This window comes from Phodopus roborovskii, unplaced genomic scaffold, assembly GCF_943737965.1.
Source record: "Phodopus roborovskii unplaced genomic scaffold, PHOROB, whole genome shotgun sequence".
Classification (NCBI taxonomy): domain Eukaryota; kingdom Metazoa; phylum Chordata; class Mammalia; order Rodentia; family Cricetidae; genus Phodopus; species Phodopus roborovskii.
Genome location: NW_026125554.1, coordinates 6048929 through 6075189, shown reverse-complemented (window position 1 = coordinate 6075189; position 26261 = coordinate 6048929). Strand labels below are relative to the sequence as shown.

The 26261-nt window shown below is 43.1% G+C and overlaps 1 protein-coding gene across 1 annotated transcript in view; it reads right to left on the bottom strand.

The window, feature by feature from the left end:
- Nucleotides 1-26261, bottom strand: part of Adgre1 (adhesion G protein-coupled receptor E1) — a gene marked incomplete at its 3' end in the record, with an annotated part of 102134 nt that overhangs the window by 44466 nt on the left and 31407 nt on the right. The window contains exons 2-7 of the mRNA XM_051177241.1: nucleotides 11587-11674; nucleotides 5272-5418; nucleotides 4135-4290; nucleotides 3932-4051; nucleotides 2681-2827; nucleotides 1833-1982 (exon numbers count right to left, since the gene is read on the bottom strand). Of these exons, the coding sequence (XP_051033198.1) occupies nucleotides 1833-1982; nucleotides 2681-2827; nucleotides 3932-4051; nucleotides 4135-4290; nucleotides 5272-5418; nucleotides 11587-11674 (808 nt within the window). The remainder of the gene's footprint in view (nucleotides 1-1832; nucleotides 1983-2680; nucleotides 2828-3931; nucleotides 4052-4134; nucleotides 4291-5271; nucleotides 5419-11586; nucleotides 11675-26261) is intronic.

Below are 26261 nucleotides of genomic sequence, written 5' to 3'. Positions count from 1 at the left end.
ATTAAGGCCAAATTAATTTAACTCTAAGCTCTCTTTAACTTTTCTCACTTCTGTTGTGTTTCTTATAACAATATCATCAAGTCATGAGAAATAGAATGTTTTTAAGTCAATAAAAATAAGCATTTCCCTCATGAAGACTAAAAATGTACACTGGGCTCCATTGTATGGTGGATACACCACACTGTGCCCCTCTATTTCCTGAACACATACACACACACACACACACACACACACACACACACACACACACACACACACACACACACGGCTCCCTGTCCTTGCATTTTCACCAATTACTGTAATAAAGTACCCTGAAAAAAGAAAAGAAATTAAGAAATTTATGGGAGAAAGTGCATTGTTAGGTTTATCATTTCATCATTGCAGAAAAAAATCAAGGCAGTCACATCCACCATCAAGAACAAAAAGAGCTGAAAGCATAAATGTTCACTTCTCCACTCTGGTGTAGACCAGGACTTAGCCTGGGGAATGATACCACCCATGGCAGGAGGATCACCTCACATCAATTAGCATAGTCATGGCAGCCCTCCACAGACATGCTGTTGTAGTTAGCATTATCCCAACTCCACACAGCTTAGAAACACCTAAAAGGAAATCTTTACTTAATTGTCTTCATTCGATTGTTCTGTAGACATGTCTGTGCGGACTTGCCCTCATCGTCTTAATTGATAGAACCAAGTCCACTATGAGTGGCACTTTTCTCTGGGCAGGTGTTAGTATTCAGGCATCTGTACTGGCTTGTCCTTGAGGTTCTGACAGGATATGCCCTCAGCTGCAGCCACTAAGAGCACCACCTGTGCACATTCACTATGTTCCCTGCTCACCTCCCATTCCCCTCTCTCTTTTTCTCCCTCTTTCTGTTCCTCTCTCTCTTCCTTTCTCTTTCTTCCCCTCTTTCCTTTCCCCTTCTTCCCTCTCTCCTCTCTCCTGCCACTCCTGTCTCCAGAGGATGGTCTCCCCCTCCTCTTTCCCCTTTGTATGATACCCTTCCATAATTTAAAAAAAAAAAAAAAAAAAAAAAAAAAAAAAAAAACCTCTGCTTGAACCCTGTTACCATGTTGCAGGGCATTTTTCTCTGGAGAGCTGCTTTTCTTAAATTACAACAGTTCTCAGTTATGTAAAAAAAAGGCTGTCTAAGCATGAACCTGTGGAAAAACATGAAAGTGACCTAGCAAGTAGCATTCTTCCATGGTTCTTGCCTCCAGGTTGCTGATATAAGTTCCTGCCCTGACTTTCCTGGGTGATAAATTTCCTGGAAGTATAAGCCAAATAAATCCTTCCCTCCCTGAGTTGCTTTTGGTCCTGATGTTTGTCACAGCAATAGAATGAAACTAGAACCTATGACTCCTCACTGAGACTCTTCCAAGACAATTCTAGATTGTGTTCAGTTGACAACCAAAACTAACCAAATGACACACAGAGTTTTTACCCTTTTGATTCTAGTTTGGTTCTTGACTGTAACCAACAGGATAAAGTGTTACTGGTTTTCTGAGATCCACAAGCCCAGACTCTCAAACACCTGGCTTATTATGCATTCTTCCTCTTGGAATCACACCTTATTTTGAAAACAGAAGTCGTGCTACAAGGAAGCCCAAGTATCACTGTAGAAATTGGTGTCTCAGTAGAGTGCCTATCCAGAGACTAACTATTGAGATCTATCAGCCACTGTAGGCATATGCTCTCAGGACACTAAGTAAACAGAAAAACTAGCCCATTGTTAGCAAGAACAAATATCCATTGCTATAATTATGCCACTATGTTTGGGATTTGTTTGACACCCATTGACAAGTCCTCCACATAGCTGAGGAGATTACCTGTACACTTCCTATCTGCTGGATGACCAGGGACCTGGGAAATTGACAAAGAGAATCCAGATGGGCAGGAGCAGTTGTAGGACCCCAGGGTGTTGATGCAAATCAAGGTAGGACCACAAAGAGTTGAGTTACTGGAACACTCATCCACATCTAAACAGAAAGTCATGGTTATAAGAAATGATGACATTTAGACCAGGAAATTGTTAATATATAAAACTCTGGCTGGAGATAAATGCATTTTGCATTGTGATATGGCCATAAGCCTGTGGGGGCCAGGGGGTGGAATGTGGTAGTTTGGATATGAATGGTCCCCATAGGCTCAGGCATCTGGACACTATCCAGTTGATAGTGTTATTTGGAGAGGTTCAGGAGCTGAAGTCTTGCTGGAGGAAGTATGTCACTGCCAGGGGAGGGGGACTTTGAGAGGACTTAGCTTCACCCTATTTCCAATTCACTCTCTCTGCTTGAAGTTTGTGGGTGAGCTGTGATCTCTCAGGTTCCTGCTTCTGCTGCCATACCCTCTATTCCTGGATATGCTTCCCATCCCTTGTTATACCTTCACTGACTCACAAAACTTTTTCTCTGACCTCCACACATGTACCATGATGTACACATGCCCATACTCATGTAAGGGAGAAAGAAATGGAGGGAGAGAGGGAGAGAGGGAAGGAGGCAGGGAGAGAGGGGAGGAGGGAGGGAGGAAATGAAGGAGGGAGGGAGGGAGGGAGGGAAGGAGAGAGGGAGGGAGGGAGAAGCTGAAAGTCTTGAATTCATCCTAAGCTCAAGCTTTGTATCACAGTCTTTTCAAGTAGGTTTTATTTGAGTTCCTGGTCAACACCTCCACTTACCTTCACAGGATTCTTCCAGGCCCTGGAATGTTGACCCTCTACCACTAAATTCAAATCCTGAGTCACATGTACAGTGATAACTTCCAAGAGTGTTGTGGCAGGTTGCATGCTCTGGGCAAGTGTTGTCTTTCGCACATTCATCATCATCTGATGAGTTGGGAATAAAATGCAGGAGAATTTAAGTGGGAGGTTGAGAAGTGAAGACCACACTACAGATGCACTCTGTGGGCCAACTGGTAGCAGACAAGATGCAGACTCTCCAACATACATGTGCTCTCTTTCTTCCTGGTCACTCAGAGGCATGCTTTCCAGCATCCCTTGTAGCTATATTTAACCGTAAGAATAAATCCTGGTCAATACAATGTAATTAGAAATGTTATAAAAAGTTTTAAAGCATAATCACCAGCTGGGCATTGGTGGCACACACCTTTAATCCCAGCACTCAGGAGGCAGAGGCAAGCAGATCTCTGTGAGTTCAAGGCCAGCCTGGTCTACAGAGCTAGTTCCAGGACAGGCTCCAAAGCAATACAAAAAATAATAATAATTATCAACATTCACAAAAATAACATTTTCCTCCATGCCTCCTGTAATAAGACTTTGTGTGTGGATTATATGCCTTGTGGTTTCTCCACTACTCCCATGAGGAACTGACATTTGATTCTCTACCTTCTTGAATCCATCTTGTCTTATTACTTGTGTTGGTCAATAGAATGCACAAGTGATGGGTGTCAGTCCCAAACTTGATTGACTATGTTCTTTCTCTGGGACTGACTGGCACTTGCGCGTGTATGAGGCCCAGGCTAGTGTAAAGAATAAGGGTATGGGTGGAAAATGGGCAGAACGAGTGTAAGAGCCAGAAGATGGGAAGGAGTTTTGTGAAATACTTTATCTTCTGGACAGGAGAAAGCTGCTGTGCACATTAACTCACAACCGTTGTGGCTACTCCTGAGGCCCCACCCCTCCCTGAGCAGCTCTGGTTACTGGAGGTGGTAGGAAGGGAGATTTCCTTCAGTGGTGCGGACACTGTTAAGTTTTCCTCGGTTATATCAAACACAACCAAGCACAATAGGGCAACAACAAAGACATGAAAGAAGGAGAGAAATTGTTGGAGAGGGAAAAAAAGGACTTGGCAGAAGGATTCTGGAATGGTTAAATTTTTAAAAATCAGGGTATAGCTGAGTGACCCAGCCTAGCAGGTGCAAAGCATAGACAAAACCATATAAGAAGTGACAAGGACCAGGTGCCACAAACCTTCACAAGCGAGGTCATTCCAGATGAAGCCGGATTGGCAGGTGCAGTTGTGGCTTCCTATTGTGTTAGTACAGTTGGAATAATTAGGGCAGATCCCAATTGTCAGACACTCATCAATGTCTGTAGGGCAAAGGAAAAGAGTGAGTGAAGAGAATCATGTGCCAACTACTGAAAACCCACAACAGAGAGCCTGAAAACATTACCTGTGCAGAAAAAATGACCTGGACTTCCCAGGATCCAGTTCTGCCCAGTGGAAGGAGAGAAGCCACTAAGACAGCTGCACAATGTTCGCCCCGGGAGATTCTTGCAGACTGAATTAGGACCACAGGGTGAGTCGCTTTGAAGACATTCATTTACATCTGAGCCAAAAAAAAAAAAAAAAAAAAAAAAAAGGGTTGGTGTAACAAACTGCTCTTGCCCTACAAATAATGGTTAACCTCCTTCTATTTGCTCATCATTTAGTGACTTGGGTGTGGTCTGGGGGGGTCTCTCTATTTAGATCTAAGCAGTCTTAAACTTGGGTTCCCAGTTCTTAAAAATTGGTTGCTAAGTCAAACACCACACCTTGTCCCCTTGAGATACTCAGTCTTGCAGCACAACCGTCTCTGAACTTTTGCATGGAATGGGAATCAGGAAAATAACTGGATGGAGGGAAGGAGAGAGGGGTGTGTGGAGACAGATATCCCTGTGTGTGGACAGATGGGTGGACAGGTGAGTAGAAAGAGAAAGAAGAAGAAAGGGAGAAAGCAGACAAGGAGGGAGGGGAGTGTTGATGGCTTTACTATGTGTGGACAGATATATGAACTGATGGGCATAATGGATGGACATACAGATGGATGGATGGATGGATGGATGGATGGGCAAATGCATGGGTAAGAGTATAGATAAAAGGGGAAAAGGGGAGGAAGGGAGGGAGGGAAAGGGAAAGTTTTGTGCATATTTAGATATGTATTATTACTAATGTATAGATACACAGGAAGGGTACCCTGGGAAAAGAGGAATTTGGGGCATGTGGTAAGAATGGCAGGGAGTAACCTTACCCAATGCCCAGCCAGCATGAGCCTGACCTACCAAACACTGGAAGGCTTTAACAGAATGTGAATGCTTGTGTAGTGATTTCTTCTTAACCTAGGGTGGAGGAGCTCCCAAGACCCAGAAAGTCAAGATACTTTCCATAACAGACTCACAAGGCCCTACCCATGGTAATATAAGCAATAAACAATTGAGCTGCCTGAGCAAGGTGTGGAAATCACTTCTTTGGCCTATGGCCAGTGTTCTACATGGGGTGAGAGTGGACATTCATTCATGCCTCCCCAGAAAGTCACACAACATAAACTCACCTTCACACACCACTCCTGGGCCCTTAAAGTGGATCTGTCCATTGCTAGGCCAGAAGCCTCGTTTACAGGTACAGTAATAACTGTACATAGTGTCAGTGCAGGTGGCATAAGCAGGGCACGTGGTAGTGTCTTCACACTCATTTACACCTGGGTAGCATGGAAAGAAGAGTATGGATGTGTTTAAAGCACTGGAGTGGGACTTCCAAAGAGTTGTGTAAAGGAATGGAGGAGCTATGTACGCCCTAGAGTCTACTGCCTGTCAGGGTGATCTTCTCCAGAAAGTGGTCTTGTAGATGTAAGTGATGAAGGTAAATGGATGGAATAAATGATCTTTATAAGAACAGACTAGAGACAAGAACATGTGTCCCTGGATTGAGTCCTCAAGACTAGCTTTGTCAAATGAAATCAGAAGAGACATCCAAACAAGCACAAGAATAAATGACAAGAGAAACCCAGGAATAGAAAAAAGCCAGATGACATGATTCCTCCAGACTATGACTGCTGGACTGCTCAGTCCATCAGTACTGACATTAGTAAAAGGCTGAGTGAAGATCTTGAGACTTCACTAACAAAATGATCTGTGACCTCAAGGGTTGTGCCAGCAAGCAGAGGAATAAGATGAGGAAATGCACCCTGATTGAGGTTGTAAGAAAAAAAAATGGACTGAAAGCCATGATTCAGATTTTTTAAACCACAGTGCATGAGTCTGTGATATACTCCTGAAGCATGCCAGCACCCCATCAGCTGGGACCTAACAGAGCAAAGGTACAGTGTGATGAGTGCCATCACCCATCTCATCCAGCTTCCTTAGGACAGATGAGATGTGATCAGCTGCCACCACACCTTTCCCTGCATTAACAGACTATACCTCTTCAAGCTGGGAGCCAAAATCAATTCTCCCTCCCTCAGGTTGCTTCTTACTGGGTATGAGGTCACAGCAACGGGAGAAGATGTTAATCAGTTGAGTGATGGGAGCCATGGCAGAGGTTTAGATAGAACAAGCATGATGACAATTTTAACAACGCTTCCAGCAACTGCTAGAGCCATGAGCTTCAGAGATTCAGAAGCAAGATGACCAAGGGTGGAGTGATTACCCTGTGCCTGTGAATGGTGTGTTCAGTAAAATCCAGGCAGGAACAAGAAGGGCATGAAATTCTGGGTAGGCTCTGAAAGCAATGCTCAATGCTGACATGAGTGGTGGGTACAAATATAGGTGTGAACCAGCTCTTGTGCAGCACAGCGCAGTTTGTCTAACTACAGCTCTGTGGGACAATGCAGCATCAGGGAAGGGGCAGTGCCAGCGCTGTCCTCCAGTCAGGATTGCCTTTGACTCTCTGGGGCCTGTCCTGCTTCTGCATGAATTTTAGGATTTCCCTCCTATTTCTGTGAAGAACAGTGTTGGTGTTTCAATGGGGATTGCATTGACTATGTGGATTGCACTCAGGAGGATGGCCACTCTGAGATCACTTCCACAGCAACAGCCTGTTTCCTCCTTTGGTGTTTTTTGTTTGTTTGTTGGTTGGTTGACTGGTTGGTTGGTTGGTTGGTTGTTTTCTTTTTTGTATTTATTATTTCTTCTTATTTTACATATTGATCCCAGTTCCTTCTCTCTCCCTTCCTCTCCTACCCCCTGACCCCCCCTCCCATCCCATTCCCCACCCACTCCATAGGAAGGGTGAGGCCTTCCAGGAGGGATAATCAAAATGTGTCAAGTCATTTGGAATAGGGTCTAGGCCCTCCCTCCTGCCTCTAGGTTAAGGGAGTATCTCTCCATGGGGAATGTGCTCCCAAAGTCCTTTCATGCACCAGGGATACCTCCTGGTTCCACTGTCAGAGGTCCCTTAGACTGCCCAGGCCTTCTACCAGAGACCAATGTTCAGGGAGGTCTGAGTCTGTCCAATGCTGGTTTCCCAGCTATCAGTCTGGGGATTCATGAGCTCCCCCTTATTCAGGTCAGCTGTCTCTGTGGGTTTCTGTAGCCTGGTCTTGACCCCTTTTCTTATCACTCCTCCCTCTCTGCAACTGGATTCTAGGAGTTCAACTCAGTGTTTAGCTGTGGGTGTCTGCTTTTGTTTCTATTAGCTACTAGATGAGGGCTCTATGATGACATATAAGTTAGTTATCAATCTCATTATCACGGAAGGGCATTTAAGGTAGCTTCTCCACTGTTGCTCAGATTGTTAGTTGGGGGTCATCCTTGTAGGTCTCTGAACATTTATCTAGACTCAGTTTTATCTTCAAACCTATAAAGAGATACCATAATAGAAGAAACCATTATCAGTTTATAGGTTTGTTTTCAAAACAGGGTTTCTCTGTGTAGCCCTAGCTATCTTGGAACTGCTCTTGTAGACCAAGCTGGCCATCTGAGTGCTGGGATTGAAGGTATGTGCCACCACTACCCAGCCCTCCTTCGGTGTTTTATAACTGTCAGAGTAGACTGTTCCCTTGTTGGTTAGGTTTATCCCCAGGTGGGGCAGTTTTGCATGAGTGTCTGTCTGTCTGTCTACCTGCCTGCCTGTATATGTGCTTGTGTGCCTATGTTTGCCTGCATGTGTTTGTGTATGTCCCTCTGTTTTGTGTGTCTCTGTATGCATGTATGTATGTGCATATGTGTACACATATGTCTATGTGTCTGTGTGCATATATATGTATGTGTGTTCATGTGTGTATATTTATGTATATGTGTGTGCATATGGGTATGTGTCCGTGCACGTGTGTATAGTCTGTTTGATTCAGAGCTATTATGAGTGGATTTTGTTCCCTGATTTTTTTCCTCAACGTCTACAACATTTGTACAGGAATACTACTGATATTTTTAGTTGGGAAGAGAGAGAACAGTGGAAGTAGAGGGTGTGGCAGTGCGGGTAAATATACACATAAGACAGTGACATACCAAAACCTATTATTATGTATGTATGCTTCTATATGCTAACAAAAGCATTAAAAGGTGATGATAATGCAGACATTGAATGCAAGAGTGAGACCCTGTAAAGTCCCTAAACCTCAAAACACACTATTGCTGCTCTTACATTTCTCACTTGTGTTCTTGCCACACTGCCTGCAAGCCAACTTCTCAGCCCTATAGTCTGCCCAGTTTTCCCCACCCACACATGGGGCCTCAGCTCTCTCTCCAGCTTCCTGTGTCTGCAGTTACACACTTCGGAGATCCTCTATCTTTTTGTGGTTCTTTTTTCTTTTTTCTTTTGGGACCCTCTATTTAAACCTCTCAAAACCAGAATAAGAACCCTATCCTAGGCAGCTGGATGCCTGCCAACCGCCCCAGCTCATAGACTGCCCTGACCTAAAAGCAAAAGTGCCTGCACCCTCAGGCTCTCCTGCACATGCTCTCCTGCTGCTAGGCTGGCCTCTTGCCCCCATGTTTCATCTGAGCAGCTTCAATACCCCCACTTCAACAGGTCCCCTTTTTAAAAGTCCTGTAAGAAACAGGTTGTGCCTCTTTTTTAAAAGGGCATTAATTCCTAGAAGAAAATAAATGAGAGGTGAATGTGATGGCTCATTTCTGCCAGCCCAGTGCTTGTAAGGTGACCAGGAGCATCAAAAAATAAATTTGAAAAGCTAGCTGCATAGTGAATGCAAGGCCAGGTTGAACTGCCTGAGACCCTCACTGTACATAGAGGGTTATTTCTAAAAGGAAAGAACACATGGTGTTGGGGATGCATTAAGGGGAAGTGGGATGAAAATGATCACATTTAAATTGTTTGGACATGAGAAATTTGTCCAAAGATTTTAATTAAGTCATAAATAAATAAATAAATGTTTCAGAAGGTAAATATGCTTCCCCCAAACCTTATTACCCAAATTCAGTCCCAGGCAGAGAATCCACTCTCCTGGAGTGCCCTCTGACATTCACATGTGTACCACACATGTGCACACGCATACACATACATGAGTAAATAAAAATCTAATGAAATTTTAAGTTTTAGTGAGTTAAAGTTTGCCACAGTAAAAGCAATAGCTACTTGATCGAAATCAAGTCTTGGGAGACAGACACTGTACAAAACAGAGGTGTGAAAGATTGTAATTTTCTGACTCTTACCTGAGCCTTTGCTTTCTAGTCCCTATACTTCCTGTTAGTACTCACAGCCAATAGAGTACATGGACCTTTACTGTTAAAGGTAAACTAGTACTGGTTGTGGAAGCGTGTGCCTACAATCCATGCTGTGAGCCAGTTCATGGCCAGTCTGGGCTATACAGTCCTCTCTCTCTCTCTCTCTCTCTCTCTCTCTCTCTCTCTCTCACACACACACACACACACACAGAGAGAGAGAGAGAGAGAGAGAGAGAGAGAGAGAGACAGAGAGAGAGAGAGAGAAATTAAAAGGGAAAAAAAACTTGACTTTCCCTCGCCCAGCAGCATATGCAGGCATGTTCTCTCTCATCCTCAGTCCCTAGCTCCACATTCTCAGATGTGAGTACAAATCCTGGAGTAACTGCAGAAACCAGGACAGTAAAAATGGGACGCAGGGGTACCCTAGAGAGAGAAACACCAAGATACGGGGGATATAAAGGGGCATGGGAAAAATGGAGCTGAGGGCTTTAATTAGGAAGACTGGGTAGAGAGGAAGGACAAGTAGCACTAAGGATTTTTTTGGAAATGCCATAAAGAATCATTACTTTATATTTACCTAAATATATATAATACATATAAGTATGTGTGTAGTTACATTATTTATATACATATGAAATAAAGTTGTCCCAGCTGAGCTGACAACGCTCCCTAATTGCAAGATGCTCCTAAAAATGCATCAATGGCACTCATATCTCAGAGGTAACCAATGGCTGTCTAATTGAACTTAACACCCACTACACAGAAGGGAACTCATGCCTGGAAACCCAGCCAACTACCCAGGGATAGTGAAGTCATGGATCTTAAAAGAGATCCTGTTACTGCCACTTTACTAAACCAGCATAATCTCTAACTTGATTCTAAAAATATATCCTTATATGCACTGATCAGTGTAGCCCTCACCCCTCATCAAGAAGTGTCTCTTTGAAGCAGAGGAAGACCATTGCAGAAACCACAGCCCAGTAGGTCAAAGTGCAGAGATAACCAACTGATCATGGAGGGATAGCCTGTCCCTGAGGATACATCTATACCACAACTCCTGCAGCTAAGGCTCAGGAAATGCCAAAGAAGACAGAGGGGAAAGATTGCAGGAACCAGTGGAGTGGGAAGTCTGATGAGAGATCCTATCTCCAGGAAGTGACAGAGACACTTTACGCATGACACCTCAGCAATACAGCTGCCTACACATAACTGAACAAGGATGACACCCATAGACACACTAATGTGGAAGGGGGTACCTCACAGACCCCCATCCCAGTTAAAGATGTACAGGTAACCAAAGAATGTGGAGAGAATCATTCTTCCCAAGGAAAAAAACCCCAATTTGTTATCCCTTGCCAAATAGTCATTCCTGAAATCATATGCCTACATGTAGAGCTAGACAGACTGAGAAGGATGTGAGCATAGAGCTGGGAGGCAGGGGTAAAGGAGGTTCTTGGATAACACAGAGGGGAAAATGAAAGGTGAATATGATCAAAACACATGATGTCCTTGTATGAAATTCTCAGTGAATTAATACAAGTATCATATTTTAAATAAGTTTCAGATCCCTGCCTTTGTTAGTTACTTTCCTTGATGCTATGACAAAATAGCTCACAAAGGCCCCTTCATGGAGGAAGTGTGGTGAGAGGAACAAGAGGTCCCTCTTATCTGCAGTACGAAAGTAGAGAGATAACAATGTTCCACTCACTTTGGGGTAACTAACCACAGACGGAGATTCCTATCAATATAAGCCAAAATAAACCTCTTCTCTTTATAAATTTATGGATTCTCATATTTATTACAGTCAAAGCTAGATTACACAGACCTAAAACAAGCTCACATCTAATGATCAGATTTGATCATGGCATTCAAAAAATTAAAAACAGAAGAACACATCCTAATGTCCCTATTACTATCTTGGAAACAAGGATCAGAGGGCTAGAAAAGAAAATTTGTATTAAGACTTCAGAATATGGGAGAGGGGTGCTTATACCAAAAGAGACATACCCTGTGACATATGCACATTGAGGGAAGTGGAAATCAGACCAGTTATGTATCCTGCCTGAGGTTGCACAGCAATTTCAGGGCACAAAGGAAATGTCCTGGAGCAGGAACCAGGGAATGCACGTACCATCGCTTTGCCTGTAGCTTAGTTTGGCAAAGTGTGAGTCTTGGCTGCTGGGAATGAGAGTTCTCCCAAAAGCATCCTGTTCAGGCCAGTCATTTGCTCTCTTTTGCTAACTTACCTCTAAGACTTTGACCCAGTGTGGGGAGTGTGGTCATCCCCCACCTGTGTATGCCACTGCATCCTGTGAAGAGAGGAAAAGAAATGAACTGTTGATAAGTTGTTTGTGCTCAACCAGCAAAATTAGCCTTAGCTTAACCTCATGCAAAGCAGTTTGACAAAGCTGGTAGGAACCCCACTGGAGGAGTCACGTCATTTTACACAATCTCCACAAAGTGCTCCTGATATCTATGCTTTTTTATCTTCCCAGGGTTTTTCTTTTTAAGGGGTGAAGTGTCCAGAGTGACCAGAAGGAGCCCCTGGAACTGGAGTTACAGGCATTTGTGAGCCATCATGTGGTTGCTGGGAACCAAACCCAGATTTTCATACCTTCTCAAAGACCAACTTAAAATACCATTATCGTCATTTATTTAGTTGTATTTTAATTTATTCTTTGACAACTTCATTCACACATGCAGTAATTTTGATCATATGCACCCCCATACTACTCTACAGTTCCTCTCAGACCTCTCCTCACTGTGACCACCCTACTTAAAAAATAATCCACTGAATCTAATAAGTGCTTTCTAAAAGCATGTGGACATAGAGTCATCCGCTAGAGCATAGGCGGGCTTCTGAGCATATCCCTGAAGCAAGCAGACTCTCCCCCCCAGCAGCCATTAACTCTCAAGAGATCCAGCTGGGGGTGGGGCCAGAATGCTGACTGGCTTGACCCTGTGCAAGTCTCATGCAGGTAGCCATAGCTGCTGTGAATACTTCAGTGCAATCATGCTCCCAGGGCAAGCTTCAGTCCAGCCTTCCCCAGCTCCCAACTCTGGCTCAGAAACTAGTGAAGACGACAGGGCACAAAACCAACTTATAATTCTCCTGAGATCAAACTGATTGCTGTGGGGTTGAAATCTCATGGGAGAACGGGATGATTAATTTTAAGATCATATATTTTCTTCAGGATGATTAATTTTAAGATCATATATTTTCTTAGTTAGGGTTCCTGTTGCTGTGGTTTGGATGTGAAATTTAACCTACAAAATCATGTGTTTAACTATGTGGTCACCAGATGACAGTGCTATTTGGGGAGATTTAGAGATGAGGCCTTAGAAGAAGGCCTGAAGATTTCTATTCCAGTCATGCTTCTCTTTGCTTCACAGTCTATCAAGAAGAAAGAAGTCCAGCCCCAGAATCCAACCATGAACCCTGCCAAGCCTTCCCCAACATGGCAGACCACACCATCACAAACTATGAGACGACATATTCCTTTAAGTTGCCTCATAGTTTGTGTAATCATCACCGTAGTCATTGATATGAGTGTAGTCACCACCATCATCACCACCACTATTGGTATCTGTGTAGTCACTACCACTATTTATGTGTGTAGTCAGTACCACCATCATCACCACTTTTCTAGTCACCACCATCATCACCACCTGTCATCACCACCATCATCACCATCTGTGTAGTCACAACCATCATCAACACCTGTGCAGTCAGTACCACCACCACCAACACCTGTGTAGTTACTATGATCATCTTCATAATTCATCACTATCATCCTCAATGCCATGAGAATCATCATTGCCATAGGTCTTTTTTCTTAGATAGGGTCTCATATAGCACAAGCTGGTCTCAAACTCACTATGTTGCTGAAGATTATCTCAACCTTTAATCCTCCTCCCTCAATCTCCCTAGTGCTGAGATTATACCAACACACACAATGCTGAGGAAGAAATCCACAGTTTTGTGAAAGCACCCTGACAACTGATGTACATCAATTGGTAGATAGATACATGATAGATACAGAGAAATAATAGTTAGAGAGGTAGAAAGATATAGAGAGATGATATAGAAAGATAGATATATGACAGATGATACAGAAAGATGGATATATGATAAAGATGATGAGATAGAAAGATATAGAGAGATATAGATATATGATATTGAAAGATGATAGAGACAGATAGGTAAGAGACAGATAATTGATAGATGATAGATTAGGGGGATGATGAGTGGATAGACAGATGATAAATACATAAATACATACACTCATACATGTATACATGTATATACAGACAGATAATATAGAGAGCTGTTATGATGACATTAGACTAGACAGACACAGATACAGGCAGTGGGTAGATCACTCACCATGGAAGGAGCTAATTTCAGATTTCTAGAAAGCATGAAAATTTAGCATGCCTACAGCAAGATTTGAGGTAGAGACCACACAATCTCCAGAAGCCCAAGAGTCACCTTGCCTGGTGCACAAGGAGACATTTTTCTCTGCAAGGTAAAAGGTGTTGACCAACACCTGAAGTTGTATTCTGACCTCTAGAGTCATGTGTGTGTGCATGCACACACCTTTTTTAATATTTGGGTTTTTTTTTAATTATGTCTTCACCAGGAGTACTTTGTGCACTGAGAAAAGTTATTTCAATTTTCCATAACTCAATTTCCCCATCTCTGAAATCTATATCTGCCATCTTTAAATTTAAACCAACAAAAAAAAATCTTGCAAACATGCAAGAAAAACAATGAAGTGGAAGATCATGCATTAAGACACCCTAGTGCTGAAACTAAAGCAACGGGAGCCAGGAAGGGAAGCTGCATCCCCCACATCCCACATCCTAGTCTGGTCCCTGCACAGGACATAACTTCCCTGACTCCCCACAACCCCAGTCACAGCTCAGTTTCTCGTAGAATTCATACACTCCTAGAATTCTTCTACCCATCTTGAATAAGACCAGAGCTGAACTGATTTTACACCCTAGTTCCTCCCCTCATTAGCTAAGTCTTGTTCAAAGTATTTCTTTTTGTATTTGTGAGTATGTATGTGCCATGTGCATTGTGGTGTGTGTGGTGTGTGTGTGTGTGTGTGTGTGTGTGTGTGTGTGTGTGTGTGTGTGTGTGTGTGTGTGTTTACAGGCACATACAGACCAGAGGATGATCTCAGACATCTTTTCTCAGGTACCATCCACCTTAATTGTTTAGAGACAGGCTATCTCACTGGCCTGGAGTAAACCAAGTAGGTTATGCTGGCTGGCCATAAAGAACCAGGGATCCTCCTATCTCCATTTCCCCAGCAGTAGTGGCACACGCCTTTAGACCCAAAGCTCAGGAGGCAGAGGCAGGTGGATCCCTGTGAGTTCAAGGCCAGCCTGGTATACAGAGAGAGCCAGGGCTACACAGAGAAACCCTGTTTCAAAAGAAAAAGGAAAAAAAAAAGGAAGGAAAGTGTACAGCACTATGTTTGGCTTCTTAATATAGATTCTGGGATCAAACTCAGGTCTTTCAGCTTGCACAGCGAGCACTTTACACATTGGGCTGTTACCCAAGCCCAGCAAGTCACCTCCTACACCTCCCTGGTTCTGCTCTTCAAGATGAGGCTGATAAGGGTTTTCATGAAGATGAAGTGCTGTCATGAAGATGGTAAAGAAATGGTTGCCATAGCTGTGCGGGCTCCTGTTGCCCTTGCACCATCGTGGGAAACCTGGTTGCACACCTAGAAGCCCCCTGTGTTTACACAATGCTGTATTCTAGCTAGAACTGAGATGGCTCACAAACACATACATACCAAATGATCAGCTCCAGGAAGATCTACCCTGGTGGGTGGGCTTCCCTGAGTCCAGACATTTTGCCAAAAGTCTCCCAAGGCAGGGATTTGCTGTGTGCAACAGACCTGGGACTGTATCCTATCAGCTGTGCCCTCCAGGGCTATGCCTTGCCACCAATTTCCAGCCCATATCTAAGCCATCCCCCCCCCTTGTCCCATTTAACTTCACACTCACCCCAGAAGAGAAGCATCCAGAAGCCCCACATCATACTGTGGCAGACATTCAATGAAAAGAACCTTCCCTTTAAAAGCTTGCTTTGTGGACAAGGGAAGGGGCGGAGCCAGGGTTGCTCAACACAGCCAGACAAAGTCCCAGCAGTTTTTTGCTGAGTTGCCACCATCAGAGGTGGACATCCTGGCAATCCCCTAATTTCTCCCTTAAACCTGGCTGGTGCACACATTTCTCCCTCTCCTCTTCCCTGCCCTCTTGCTTGCTCTCTTCCTCTCCCTCCTCCCCATCTCTCACCATCTTCCTCCTTCCCTCTCTTTTATTCTTTTTTTACCCCCCATCCTTTCTCTCCTACTTCTCATCCCCTTTGTCCATTGCACCAAACGAGTGAGATCACATTTGCTGCCCACAGTGAAGCAAATCCTAACCTTCAAGTTCTCAAAGCCACCCTCACAGCCATGCTGCATCACACAACATGATCCATGGGCTTACTGCCAAGAAAATTCTATTCTGTCATTATGTCACCCTCATAGAATACACACACACCAAACCACACAAACACACCATACCACACACAACATATACCATACCGTGCACACACACACCACATGCCACACACATACAACACCATAATACACCATACCACACACCACACACACATACACGTATACACCACACCATACCATACCTCACCACACACCACACACACACATACACGTATACACAACACCATACCATACCACACCACACACCACACCACATCACACTCTGATTACTCCCACAGCAACCACTCTAGCCCAACCCCAACCCCCAACCAGTGTGCAAACACCACCTCAGAAATGCAGAAGCCTAATCATGTGCTAGCTAGGGTCTCCTAGTTGCAAGCCCTGACACAAACCAAACATCCTGTTCAAAGTAGCTTATCGGAAAGATGACCCCACAATAGACCAGTTGGGGAACAGCGAGAGAGGAAGGTAAAGAGCCAAGAATGAGTGTTCTCACACTGGTGTCTGGGAGGCAGGACTTATGGAAGCATCCTTTTTCCCAGGGTCACCACTGCTACAAGGAAACACCATAACAAAAGATAGCTGAGGAGGAAGGGTCCATTTGACTTACACTTCTACATCACTGTTCATCATTAAAAAAAAGCAGGACAGAAACTCAAACAGGGCAGAATCATGGAGGCAGCAGCTGATGCAGAGGCCACAAAGGGTACTGCTTATTGCCTTGTTCCCCATGGCTTGCTCAGCCTGCTTTCTTTGGGGGTCAAGGTTGAGACAGGGTTTCTCTGTATAGCTTTGGAGCCTGTCCTGGAACTCACTTTGTAGACCAGGCTGGCTTCAAACTAACAGAGATCCACCCACCTCTGCCTCCCCAGTGCTGGGAGTGCACACCCACCTGACAGCCTGTTTTCTTATAGAACCCAGAAGCCCAGGAATGACAGCATCCACAATGGGCCACCTTCTCCTCATCAATCGCCAATTGAGAAAATGTACCCTACCATCGGATCTTCTTGAAGCACTTCCTCAATTGAGATGACTTTAGCTTGTGTCAACTTGACACAAACCTGTCTAGCACAGCATCAGAGAGCATGCTCCCCAGAGTGCTCCTGGGTGGTGTTGATATTCCCACTTCTGTCAGTCATCCAGTGCAGTTTGCTCTTGGGGGTTCCAGCACGATGACACTCTGAGCCTGGGCCCCACCAGCACATGGTAAGTTCCAGATGACACAATTCTGCCACTAATTAAACAGAACCTGTGGGACATCAGGCTAGTGGATACTGGTCAGTTAAGGATCATGAGTGTGAGCAAACAAGGGCAGCATTAGATGTAAACTGCCAGAGAAATGCAAGTTCAGGGTCTAGATCTTGGAGTGAACATTCAACTTTTTGAGGCTTTTTGTTTGGTTGGTTGGTTGGTTGGTTGGTTGGTTGGGTGTATGGTTTTGAGAGTCTTTGTTTTTTTTTGTTTTTGTTTTTTTGTTTTTTGGGTTTTTTTGTTTTTTGTTTTTTGTTTTTTGTTTTTTGTTTTTTTTTTTTTTTTTTTTTTTTTTTTTTTTTTTGTTATTTGTACACTGCCTGTCGTTTTGTGAAATGAAAAAAAAAAAAACTCTCCTTTTGTTTTGGGTCAGAACTTTGACATTCTGAGTAGTTCATTAGTTCATTTTTTTCCCCCTTAGGCAGTGTAGACACTGTTAACAGGTCACCAGGAGTAACTGACTATCAGGTTGGTTCACTCAGGCCTAAATAGGATGCAAGCATCACATTCCCAAGGCACAAGGAAAGTCAGGGAAAGGGAGTTGGAAAGAAAACGAGTTTCAGGATGGGGTAGACTGCTGTGTGATGCTGTATTTCTTTTTTTTTTTTATTATTTATTTAATTATTTTTTATCTAATTTATTATTTTACATGTCAATCCCAGTTCCCTTTCCCTCCCTCCCTTTTACTCTCCCTCCCTTTTGCCCTCTCTGCCCTCTCACATGCACCCTGACCACCCTCCCCTCCTATCCCCCCAATTCCACATGTAGGGCAATGCCATCCAGGTGGGGTCATGTAGGTATGTCAGGTCATTTGAAGTAGGGACTAGGACGTCTCTCCTGTCTCTATGTTAAGGCAGTATCCCTCCATGGGGGATGTGTTCTCAAGGTCCTTTTGTGCATCAGGTATACATCCTGGTTCTCCTGTCTGAGGTCCCTTAGACTGCTCAGTCCTTCTGGCTGAGACCCATATTCAGGGGGGCCTGAGTCAGTCCCATGCTGGATTCCCAGCTATCAGTCTGGGGGCCCGTTAGCTCCTCCTTGTTCAGGTAAGCTGTCTCTATGTGTTTCTGCAACCCGGTCTTGTCCTCTCCGTCTGCATCTGGATTCTACTTCGACTCAGTGTTTATGTATGGGTGTTTGCTCCAACAGGTATTAGTTGAGTGCTCCATGGATAAGTTAGTTGTTGATCTCACTCTCTGGGAAAGGCATTTATGGTAGCCTTTCCACTGTTGCTCAGTGATGCTGTATTTCAGGCATGGCATGGCAATAACATGCACAAACTCACAGAAGCTGTGGTCACAGGGCAAGACCTGTGCAGGTTTAGACCATCAATATCGGCTGGGGGGGGGCAGGGAGCTCCTGAGGCACCGTCACTGCTCCCTGAGATTTTAGAGGTAGTTAGTGGTAGCTGTGGGGAGTGCTCATAATGCCCCTCTCTGAGGATATGTTGGCAATTAATGGTTGGTGTAAGAAAGACATTTTTGTTCAGTGGTGTGGCCACTAGTTGTCCAACCCTGTATCCACTCGAATGCCAGCAACCCTAATGAAATTCAATTAGGTCACCGAAGAATAATGAAAATGGGAGGGGGACTCAGTGGGAAGAGGAAGACTCTGTATGAAGAGGAAGAGGACTCGTGGGAAGAGGAGGACTCTGTAGGAAGAAGACTCATAGGAAGAGGAGGGGATTAGCTGGATTAAGCAGGAGAGTCTGTGCTAGCAACAAGGGATATAAATATGCTCAAACTACATCATAATGAGACCCATTATTAAGCACAGTTAGTATCTTCTAAGACACATTTTAATTACTGGAAGCTTCAGTAATATCAACCTGCTTGTTGATATTACTGTGTGGTAGGGAGTTCTCACTGGTGACACCATCATAACTGGCTGCTTTCAGACCTCATCAGAAAAGTGTATTTGTTCAGTGCATGGTGGTTAACACAGAAACTCACAACTGGTCAAAGTACAGAGAAAATATCACAGTGTGCTCAGCCACAAATTCGATAGCTGTATTGTTGTGGGGCACAAACCTGGGAAGATTGCTGGTACATGGGTTTAAGCCAACAGAAAGTCTTTATTAACTGGCTGGTGACTACACTGGGTGTTCTGGATTCTGAGCCTTTCTCAGTGTGAGCTTTTAAGCACAAACACACACACACACACACACACACACACACACACACACACATTCTCAGTTGCATAACTACAGACTAAAATTTAAGCAAGGTTAGCACATTTAGAGACATCCTATAAATATGCACTTTGATGGATCTGCTCTCTGTTTTACTTTTGGAAGGTGGTGCTGTGTATGTGCTGAATTTTACAGCCTGGATGTCACTTCTATCATGGAGGCAGTTGTGCTGAGGTCTAGGGTCCTGTTATATTCCCCACTGGGCTTAGTGAATAAGTCAAATTGTAACTTCATCCTGCTCTAAGAGGTGTATATATGGTCCTAAAGACCTTTAACTTTACTAATGAGAGTTTTGCTAGAGTTTCTTTTAATGTCCTGTTTATCTTTTTACCTGCGTAGAACCCTGAGGTCTATGTATACAATGAGGTTTTCAATCTATGTCGAAAGTTTTAACTATTAACTGAGAGATTTTTGGCTATGAATCCAGGCCATTGTTGGACCACTTTGCTAGGGGGAGACTAAATCAAGGGACCAGTTCCTGGAGGAGCTTTGGAAGTTAGTATTTGAGTTATTTTGATCTGGATGAGGAACAGTTTTACTGACTAGGACGAAGTACATATAAAATGAGCAAGTACTTTTATCCTCCCTGGGCAGGACAGATCTTGGTGACATCAGTTTTTCTAGAGTTCTTACTCTCTCATTTGAACCCCTTCCTGGATAGCAGCTCTCTGTTTTGGATTTGAGTACAAACCTGGCATATGGCTGAGACATCCCTTGCTAGACTGTTCAGTCTAGGTATAACATATGTTTTTCTAAGCAACTGAGAAAGTTTTGGGGACCCTAGATAAGTAGCCTGATGATGGTCAGTTGCCAAATCCTGCCAGGTGTTTCTGGGAGAATGACCCTTCCTTTTGGTGTCCTCCAGCAACCTGTGGAATTGAGCTGTGCCTTTCTTCCTTTTTTTTGTTTTGTTTTGTTTTTTGTTTGTTTGTTTGTTTTTGTTTTGTTTTCCAGACAGAGTTTATCTGTGTAACAGCCCTAGTTGTCCTGGAACTATCTCTGTAGATCAAACTAGCCTCAAACTCAGAGATCTGCTGCCTCTGTCTCCTGAGAACTGGGATTACAGGTGTGCACCACCAGCACCCAGCATGTGTTTCTTCTTTACCATGGGGTCTCAGGCAGTCATGAGTTATGGTATGTCATCAGAGCAGCAATAGGCCCCACTGCTTTCAGGGCCTTTTGTTGGGCATCCAAGTCAGAAGCTCAGAAATGGAGGACAGCAACTTGTAGGGGACCAAGATTTTTAAAGTTGTTTTTCCCAGAGGTAGAAAGGAAAAATAGCCCAAAAAGGGAGCTATCAAATATTTATTGGGAACACTCACAAATGACAATAAGGTAGAGAGCCACCGGGCCTTCTGTCCAGTAGTGTTAAAAGCTGTGATCAGATCTCTGACCAACACACAAGAGAGCACAAGACCACTCCCCTCTTACTTTTAAAAGAGTTACATCAGTGAACAAGAAGCTCCACATCTATCAGGTCAGGTAGCCTAAGGTCATGGGTGTGGCAAATGCCTACTATATTTGCCCCTTTTGTCTAAATAAGAAGGTTCTAATCCTAATATAAAGCTATTACAATAAAAACAATCAAGTATTGTCCAGGAGAAAGAAAAGGTAATAACATACACAAAAAATGGAACTACAACCAACAGGAATCGCACCAATCAAGAAACATACACTAGAGTCCCGGCCTGCCTGATCTTTGACATCCATTGCCAGGCTTCTGCCGGAGGTGAGTCTGGCACCAGTTCAGGCCAACCCCCCCCCACACACACACACCCTTCACTGGAAACTCCCTGGGTTAGCACTGAATCTCGCTTCCCCCTATATCCTATCCTTAGATGGTACAGTCCTAGTACTCTGATCCACAAACCACCCCACCCAAGCCTGCCCTCCTCCCACCCTGTGTTCTACTGGGCCTACTGCTCAAAGCTCTGGTTGAACACTGAGCCAGAGTATGGGTCCAACAACCCCTCCACCTGGATCTTCTCTGAGCACATTAGACACACCTATCCACATAGGACCACCCTTAGTCCCCACCTGCCTGATCTTTGACCTCCATCGACAGGCCTCTGATAGAGGAGAGACCTCATAGAGAGCTTGTACCATCCAAAATTACAAACATTGAACTCCTGACCCACCTACACCCACCAGGAGAGTAGAGTAGAGAGAGACTCTACCTGCACCCACTGGAAGAAGCAAGGGGAAGACAGCAATACATGAAAACACCCAACAGTGGAAAGACAAGCATGACACCACCAGAATCTACAGAGTCAACACCAACTAGACCTGAACACACTAAAGCAGAATAAGCAAAGAAAACGACTTAAAAAATAACTTCATAAAAATGATACAGGACCTCAAAGATGATATGAGAAAATCCCTTAAAAAATTGAAGACAATACAAACAAAAAATTTGAAGAAATGAACAAATCTCTTAAAGTAACAAAAGCCAAGAAAAAACACAAGGTAAAGGAAACAATTCAAGACTTGAAAACCGAAACAGAGACAATAAGAAAACACAAACTGAGGCTATGCTGAAAATAGAAAAACTGGGCAAACAATCAGAAACTACTAAAACTCAAAGTTCACATAAAACCTCACACATGTATAATGGGAGGCTTCAACACTCCATTCTTACCACTAGACAGAACCACCAGACAGAAACTTAAGAAACAAAAGAATTAACAGAAGTTATGTCTCAATTGGATTTAACAGACATCTATAGAGCATTCCATCCAAACACAAAAGGATATACCTTCTCAGCTCCACAAAGAACCTTCTCTAAAATCGACCACATACTAGGTGACATAACAAACCTGAACAAATACAAAATATTGGAATAGTCCCCTGTGTCTTCTCAGACCACCATACTTTAAAGTTGGAATCCAACAATTACACAAATCACAGAAACCCTACAAACTCATGGAAACTGAACAATGCCCAATTGCATACCTGGCTCAAAGAAGCAATACAGAAAGAAATTAAGGACTTCCAAAATTCAACAAGAATGAGAAGACAACATACCTGAACTTATGTGACACCTTCAAAGCAGTGTTATGAGGGAAGTTCATTCCACTAAGAGCCCACATGAAGAACACAAAGCATGATCACTTAAGACAATTAACAGCACAACTGAAAGCCTTAGAACAAAATGAAGCAAACTCACCACGGAAGAGTAGGCGACAGGAAATAATCAATTTGAGGACTGGAATCAATAAAGTAGAACCCAGGAAAACAATACAAAAAAAAAATCAATGCAACAAAGAGTTGTGTTTTTTTGAGAAATTCAACAAGATAGACAAACCTTTATCCAAACTAATGAAAAAGCAGAGAGAGAACATGCAAATTAACAAAATCAGAAAAGAAAAAAAGGGACATAACAATGGACACAGAGGAGATCCAGACTATTTTCAGGTCATACTTTGAAAACCTGTACTCCACAAAATTTGAAAATTCAAAGGAAATGGGCAATTTTATGGATAACTATCACTTACCAAAGTTAAATCAAGAACAGACAAACAACTTAAATAGACCAATAATCCCTAACGAAATAGAAGCAGTCATCAAAAGCTTTCCAACCAAAAAAATCCCAGTGCCAGATGGCTTCAGTGCAGAATTATACCAGACATTCAAGGAAGAACTAATACCAATAGTCCTCAAATTGTTCCACAAAATAGAAACAGAAGGTTCACTGCCAAACTCTTTTTATGAGGCCACAATAACATTGGTACCCAAGCCTCACAAAGACACAACTAAGAAAGAAAACTACAGACCAATATCCCAGATGAACATCGATGCAAAAACACTCAATAAAATACTGGCAAACCGAATTCAAGAGTGCATCAGAGAAATCATCCACCATGACCAAGTAGGCTTCATCCCTGGATTGCAGGGATGGTTTAAAATATGAAAATCTATCAACGTGATCCACCATATAAACAAACTGAAAAAGAAAAACCATATGATCATCTCCCTAGATGCTGAAAAAGTCTTCGACAAAATTCAACACCCTTTCATGATAAAGGTCTTGGAGAGATCAGGGATAACAGGAACATACCTAAACAAAATAAAAGCAATATACAGCAAACCAACTGCCAACATCAAACTGAATGGAGAGAAGCTTAAGGTGATTCCTCTAAAATCAGGAACAAGACAAGGCTGCCCTCTCTCTTCATATCTCTTCAACATTGTACTTGAAGTTCTAACTAAAGCAATAAGACAATAAAAGGAGATCAAGGGGATCCAAATTGGAAAGGAAGAAGTCAAACTGTCACTATTTGCAGATAATATGATAGTTTACATAAGCTACCCAAAAAACTTTACCAGGGAACTCCTACAGCTGAGGAACACCTTCAGCAAACTAGCAGGATACAAGATAAACTCAAAAAATCAATACCCCTACTTTATTCAGATGACAAAGGGGCTGAGAAAGAAATCAGAGAAACATCACCCTTTACAATAGCCACAAACAACATCAAGTATCTTGGGGTAATGCTAACCAAACAAGTGAAAGACCTATATATCAAGAACTTTGTGACTTTAAAGAAAGAAATTAAAGATACCAGAAAATGGAAAGATTCCCCCATGCTCTTAGATAGGAAGGATAAACATACTAAAAAATGGCAATCTTGCCAAAAGCAATCTATATTCAATCCCCATTAAAATCCCAGAAGAATTCTTCACTGACCTTGAAAGGATAATAATCAACTTTATATGGAGAAACAAAACTCCCAGGATAGCCAAAAGGACCCTGTACAATAAAGGAACTTCAGGAGACATCACCGTCCCTGACTTTAAGCTCTAGTACAGAGCTATAGTCCTGAAAACAGACTGGTATTGGCACAAAAATAGACAAGTAGACCAATGGAATTAAATTGAAAATCTTGACATTAACACACACACACCTACAAACACCTGATTTTTGACAAAACAGCTAAAAGTATACAATGGGAGGAAAAAGCATCTCCAACATATGGTGCTGGCACAACTGGATGATGGTATGTAGAACACTGCACATAGACCCATGTATATTGCCATGCACAAAACTCAAATTCAAATGGATCAAAGACCTCAACATAAATCCAGCCACACTGATCTTATTAGAAGAGAAAGTGGGAGGTACCCTTGAACAAATTGGTACAGGAGATCACTTCCTGAACATAACACCAGTAGCACAGACACTGAGATTGACAATTAATAAATGGGACCTCCTCAAACTGAGACACTTTTGTAAGACAAAGGACACAGTTGGCAAGACCAAAGGGCAGCCCACAGACTGGGAAAAGATCTTCACCAATCCTACATCTGACAGAGGGCTGACCTCCAAAATACACAAAGAACTCAAGAAGCTAGTCAACAAACACCAAGTAACCCTATTAAAAAATGGGGTACAGACAGGTGATTCTGCATTCAAAACAAATGGACAAAGCAGCCTTACAGACTACAGCCAGGTTTTCTGCATCTTCTTAGAATCCCCCATGACAGCGCCCCTTACCAGCAGGAAGTAGTTTGAAAAGAACAACGCCCAAATTCCCAAATATTCTCTATAAATGTTTGTTTTCATTTAAATGGACTTGGCTATATAAAATAAATATATAAAAAATAAAAATAAAAAAAATGGGGTACAGAACTGAAGAAAGAATTCTCAATAGAGGAAATCAAAAGGCTGAAAGACACTTAAGAAAGTGCTCAACATCCTTAGCTATCAGGGAAATGCAAATCAAAACAACTCTGAGATACCATCTTACTCCTGCCAGAATGGTAGTTTATGCTGGAGAGGATATGGAGAAATGGAAACACTCCTCCACTGCTGGTGGGAGTGCAAACTCGTACAGCCATTTTAGAGATCAGTATGGTGGTTCCTCCAGAAAATGGGAATCAGTCTACCACAGGACCTGGCAATTCCACTCTTAGGTATATACCCAAAGGATTCACATCCATGCAACAAAGACATGTGTTCAGCTATGTTCATAGCAGCATTATTTGTAACTGCTAGAACCTGGAAGCAACCTAGATGCCCCTCAACTGAAGAATGGATAAAGGAGATGTGGCACATTTACAAAATTGAAAACTACTCTGCAGAAAAAAAAAATGGAATCTTGAAATTCACAGGCAAATGGATGAAACTTGAAAGAAACCATCCTGGATGAGGTAACCCAGTCACAAAAAGAGGAACTCATATATGGATTTTAGACATAGAAGAAATGATCAGTAGCCTATATACCGCCAGAGAAACTAGGATACAAGGAAGATTCTAAGAGATTCATACAAGGTCCCTCACAGAAGAGGAAAGGGACAAGATCTCCTGAGCATATAGGGGGGGGGGCAGTGAGTACAGAGGGAGCTAGGATAAAGAGAAGGGGAGGAGAGGAAAGCACGTGGGACTAGGAAGATTGAGTCAGGGGAGGAATAGACTAGACAAAAGAGAGAAAGGGAGAGAGAGAGAGAGAGAGAGCATAAGAGAGGGAGCCATTGTAGGTTTGAAGAGAAAACTGACTCTAGAGAAATGTCCAGAGACCTACAAGACTGACCCCAACTAACAATTTGAGCAACAGTGGAAAGGCTACCATAAATACCCTTCCTTGATAATGAGATCGATGACTAACTTATCCACCATCTAGTAGCTGATGGAAACAGAAGTAGACACTCACAACTAAACACTGAGCCGAACTGGAATCCAGATGCAAAGAGGGAGGACAAGACCAGGCTACAGAAACCCATAGAGACAGCTGACCTGAACAAGGAGGAGCTAATGGGCCCCCAGACTGATAGCTGCAAATCCAGCACTGGACCAACTCAGACCCCCAGAACATGGGTCTCAGTTAGAAGACCTGGGAAGTCTAAGAGACATCTGATTGTGGAACCATGGTGTATCCCTGGTGCACAAAAGGACTTTGGAAGCACATTCCCCATGGAGGGATACTCCCTTAACCTAGAGACAGGAGGGAGGGAT